General features: G+C 50.6%; 1 protein-coding gene across 1 annotated transcript; it reads left to right on the plus strand.

The window, feature by feature from the left end:
- The first annotated feature begins 1,077 nt into the window (after positions 1-1,077).
- On the plus strand, positions 1,078-1,998 carry LOC112958224 (olfactory receptor 14C36-like). Its single transcript, XM_026052023.1, has one exon. It carries the CDS (start codon positions 1,087-1,089, stop codon positions 1,996-1,998), a length of 912 nt encoding a protein of 303 aa, XP_025907808.1. The 5' UTR covers positions 1,078-1,086.
- Positions 1,999-5,433: the final 3,435 nt, after the last annotated feature.

Here is a 5,433-nt window from a genome sequence, read left to right on the forward strand (position 1 = left end):
GCTGTGAGCACATTTCAGAGGGCACTTTTCAAAAGGAAAGGCAAGACAGGCATTGCCTGAAAGAGAAGCCAAGAAGGTGGTGCGTAGTATTTCCTTCCACTTGGTAAGAGTGAAATGGAAATGGAACTTTCAGCTTTGGGCAACAGACTGAGATTCGTTAAGAGTTTCAAGRAGCAGCCAGAGAATTTGTTARGGACTTCTGAATGTCCCCTCCCCCATCCCTTATTCCATGGACAGCACCAGCTTCTCCTGSGCTGCTGCATCAGGGTTTATCTGACCTGCTCCTTAGAACCTGCACACATGGGAAAGCCACCAGACAGTCCCCTGCTCATGGGAGGTTTCTGCAGGGAGAACAGAGMTGAGTTGTGAGGGTGGTTGTCCTTCATCTGAGTGAGGTGCAAGGGCAGCACAGTGAGGGGCAAGGCTCATTGATGAAGCAGGTCCCATTACAAAGTCATGGCAAGTCCTTTATTTTCTGCTGGGATGTACAAGGGTTCATGCTGAGAGCAACTGAAATGCCAATGATTTCTGTCCCATCAAAGAATGCTCCCACATTGAGGAGGCACCTTTTTGTGTTCATGTGTGCACCATCATATTAATAAACACCTTTATTTAACAACAGACTCCTCCACTGATCCTCTTGCACAGAAGACTTTATTTCCAAATGTTGGAGAGCCCTGCCTGACAAGGGTGGACATCATCTCCTGCAGGTTGTGTGCATCAAAGCTACTCCTTCTCTCTGCCGTGTCTGGAATAAGAGAACGGTAAAATGACATGAGGAGAAAGTCTACTTTTAGGCATCCAGATGTCTGGAATGGGTAAGGTCAATCCTTATTTACATTTGACTGTTTTTCTCCCTTTCTGCAGTGGGATCTGGTGTGACAGATTCAGATAGAAATATCAGCGTTGAGGAAGGCAAGATTGATGGGGACGAAGACCACATAAAGCTCTTCTCCTTCAGACAAATCTAGTGTGAGTGCTTCGCAGGGTTCCTGAGAAACTGAAAGGGCTGGGGCCACATAAGCCCACTCTAACATTTACTTTCTTTCCTTTCTTGGACAGAACTCCTGTGCCCCAAGGGAACAAATGTCCAACAACAGCTCCTTCAAAGAGTTCCTGCTCCTGACATTCGCAGACACACGGGAGCTGCAGCTCTTGCACTTCTCACTCTTCCTGGGCATCTACCTGGCTGCCCTCATAGGCAATGGCCTCGTCATCACAGCCATAGCCTGCGACCACCACCTCCACACCTCCATGTACTTCTTCCTCCTCAACCTCTCCCTCCTGGACCTTGGCTCCATCTCCACCACTGTCCCCAAATCCATGACCAATTCCCTCTGGGACACCAGGACCATTTCTTACTCTGGATGTGCTGCCCAGGTCTTCCTGGTAACATTCTTGTGTTCAGCAGAATTTTCTCTCCTCACAGTCATGGCCTATGACCGCTTTGTGGCCATCTGCAGATCCCTGCACTATGGGAGCCTCCTGGGCAGCAGAGCTTGTGTCCAAATGGCAGCAGCWGCCTGGGCCAGTGGTTTCATCAATGCTCTCCTGCACACTGGGAACACATTTTCCATTCCACTGTGTGAAGGCAATGAGGTGGATCAGTTCTTCTGTGAGATCCCCCAGATCCTCAAGCTCTCCTGCTCAGATTCTTCCTTAAGGGAAGTTGGACTTCTTGTGCTTAGTTTTTCTTTATTGTATGCATGTTTCCTTTTCATTGTGGTGTCCTATGTGCAGATCTTCAGAGCTGTGCTGAGGATGCCCTCTGAGCAGGGCCGCCACAAAGCCTTTTCCAYGTGCCTCCCACACCTGGCTGTGGTCTCCCTCTTTGTCAGCACCACCATGTTTGCCTACCTGAAACCTCCCTCCATYTCTTCCCCAGCTCTGGATCTGGTGCTCTCTGTTCTTTACTCAGTGGTGCCTCCAACASTKAACCCCCTCATCTACAGCATGAGGAACAAGGATCTCAAGAATTCACTGAAGAAATTAGTTTAGCTGGTGCTAAAAATAAGCTCCATTCCCATCATAACAAGTACTTTCTAATGTATTTCAGATAATTTATTTTTGGGGAGAGGGAGGCATTCTCTCTGTGTTTATAATCATTATTTTACGTAAGTGTTTGAATTCATCCTACTTTGCCAGAGTTGTGTACTCAGTCTGTGTAATTGCCATACCTGCTCTAAATATCTGTCCTTGTGTCCCTGCATCAGTTTTGGCTTCACTTGAATAAAAAGGGATTTCATCAGGGTAGTGCTTGAAGGTTTGCTATCTTACCGAATCTGGGGTTCATAATGTGCTCAAGGACTTTCACCCTCAAAGAATGTATTGCTCTTCTGGGGCTCTCCAGGGGCTCCAGGAAAAAGTCTCATAGATGATGTGTTAAGAAATGATGCATGGATTCAGTTCTCCTTGGTGGGTACTCAGAGCTCCTACAGGTGGTGAATGGTCAAGCCGCATCTCCCATGTGACAGGGCTGAAGATGGATATGGAGCCTCCAGGACAGCACAGGGCATCTCCAAAGGCTCCATGTTTGGAGGAGTGAATGGAGCTTCAGAAACGCAAGGGGAKCCAACCAAAGGGAAAGGGCAAAAGCACAGACTGTCCAGGCTAGAGAGAGCTCTGCAGTCCCACAAGAGGCAGTGGGGVCCCAGGAGGCCCAGGGTAGGGAGCCTGCAGAGTCAGTCAGGTCACCTTCAATGTCAGTGTTTGGCTGCCGGGGCAGCTCCTTCTTGCGGGTCTCGGTGCCTGTAGCAAGAGGAGCAGTCAGCCCTGCCCAGCCTCCCTCCCAGCTCAAACGTCGGGGACGGCTGTGCACCAACTCCAACGTGGTACAAGGCTGGGGCCCTGCATGGCTTGTGGGGGACAGGGCAGTGAGGGCTGTCATGGGACCATTTCAGAAGGACATTCCCCAGTGCTGAACACCCWGCCCWGGGTGCTGTCTGCACAGTGGAGCYRCGGAGCCRTGTGCGGGTGCAGGAATGGGCACAGGTGGAAGCCCCCATGTTCTGCTTGGGAGAAGGGAAACTGTCAGGAGCCCTCCCAGCCCTGCCCCACCAGCCCCAGTGACGGCCAGCTCTGCTGCTGCACCCACCATTTCTCCTTACTGAACTCAACCACGTCCCCAAGCTGCTCCCTRCAGCTGGCTGCAAGGACGCACATGGGGCTTGGCCATTCCTGCTCCTCCCAAGCCAATTCTTGAAGGAAATGTTGGAAGAAGAGGCCTGGTGCCATGATCCTGGCACTGCACTGCCTGTGGCCCTGCCAACTGAGCTTTGCCCTGCAGAGAATTATTCTTGAGACAGGTACTTGCGAACAAGCAGCTGGCCCTGTTTATGGGAGCCCATGAAGGACAGGCCCTCTTGGTGGACAGGGAGGTCTCAGGCTCCCCTCACTCTCTTGGGGAGGAGTTGGTCGCTTGGAGGACTGCAGGGAGGATGGAGCTGAGTCCTCCTGTGGTTTGGGAGGTGAAGGTGCTGACATGGGCTGTGGACCAGGGCACTGCCGCCTCCTAGGCCCCGTCATGGCTCCTGGGACCTCAGTGCAGGAGCAAGACAGTCCTGTAGAACATCTATCCCCACAAGGTGGGAGCCATCGCAGGGAGGATGTGTTCACATGGGGTGCCCTTGGAGCCACAGACTTGTTCACATTGCTTAAAGGAGGCTGTACCCACCTCCTCACCCTGCTTGCGGGCTTGGRAACTGCCATTGTGGTCTCACCCATGTCCTCTATGAGCTCGCACTCAAGCCCTAGCCCTCATGGTCAAAGAGCTCCACACATCTGAGCTSCCTGTTTCCACCAAGGGCAGCCCCTGTCTCATCTTCCTCCGCTCTCTCCTGAATATTTCATACCCTGCCACTGGGGCTGTAGAATCATGAGGCAGATTCCATCACATCGCATCTATTCTAGCAATAATGCCTCCATCAGATGTGCACCTTCATCTGCTCTCCCTGCCCCAGGCTTTATGCATTGGCCATGTTTCAGTTGCTCAGCCTCTGCTGTGGCCCAGAGAAAACACTGGTGACGGTGAAAGTGGTTATACCAAGGGCCTAGCATCTCAGTGTCAAAATACRTAAAGGAAGGTGGTTCCTTGTAAACTGTGGATCTCACTGAAGGCAACTTTGATTTGACAACAGTTRGGGAGTGCATTTTATCTTTTGGGAGACACAATCAAAACTGTCTCTTTGTTTGAAAYTTAAGACATCTCCTTCTGTGTTTCTTTGCACCTAGTTCAGGTGGGAATTGGTGCACATGAGCTGTAACATTCAGTTACTGCCTGGAGTGGAAAAAAGCTCCATTTTAAGCAGAGTCCCCAGTTGCTGATGAGGGACCTGGCAGGGCCTTGGAGCTGGGTGGGAAGGTTCTACATACAGGTGTCCCCTCAAAAACAGGGCTACATGTCCAGGCTTGACTGCGAAACACTCTAGAAGTAGAGAATCTGAGCATGCCTTCTTCTRAAATGAAAGCAAGAATAAAGGAAATTTTAAAAGCAGTGACCTCTGTTTCTCAGGTCTTCTGTGAAAGCTGCCTAGCTGCAGTACACTCCTTTCCAATTAGTCACACAAGTTGATGAAACTGAAGAGAATTATGGCAAAAGGCCTGGCTCCTGAGGCCTTTTTGCTTTGTATTGACTACTCAACTGTATTTGGTGCTGAAGCCAAGTACCTCCAAAGCTCACAGGAGGCTGAAGGAACTTCTCTTCCCTAACTAAGAAGTTAAAGTCAGAAGCAAATCCCAAGTTTCTTGGAGGGTTAATGAGTCCYGCTGTGATTCCTTCCCAAGCAAAGCCTTCCTAGGAGCTGTTTAGAGCAGAAAGCTGGATGCTCTGACCACAGGGAGGCAAAGGCAACGTGCAGGTGCCTCTGATGCCAAGTTAACCCTTCATGTGTGTTATCAAGCAGATGGCCAAGCACAGGTGCCCAGTCCCTGGATGGGGGGGATCCTTTCCACCGGCTTTGCCCTGGGCTCTTAGTGGTGGCAGTGTCCCAGGGCAGGACACTGATACAAGATACCTTGTGTCCTTGAGGGAAAGCAGGCAAGGAGGTYCCTTTGGCTGCATGAAGTTTATTCTCTTTGGCCTCARTGAGAGGGCACCAGCCATGGCCAAGAGGATAAAGTTCTTTTGGAGGTCTTCAGCCATGGCAGTGCCCTCCGCTGTGTCCTCTTCAGATTACTCTGCATATTCCCAGTCCTACACATGTTTCCCTGCAACTTGTAGATAACCAAGCTGCTTTCCTACCTTGCCCTCACCCCAGCATCTCTTCATCTTCACCAGCAGCATCTCAGTGCTCCTGGCTGTTCTCTCAAACAGAAAGGCCTGTGCTGATCTCCGATCCCCTCTGCATGACCTGCAGGACTTGATGTAGTCCTATTTCTGTTTGAAATATATCCATGTTCACAGGGAAACTGAAGGTTTTCCTTAAGATCAACAAC

Source organism: Nothoprocta perdicaria, unplaced genomic scaffold (assembly GCF_003342845.1).
Source record: "Nothoprocta perdicaria isolate Ctin4 unplaced genomic scaffold, notPer1 scaffold_826, whole genome shotgun sequence".
NCBI classification, from domain to species: Eukaryota; Metazoa; Chordata; class Aves; order Tinamiformes; family Tinamidae; genus Nothoprocta; species Nothoprocta perdicaria.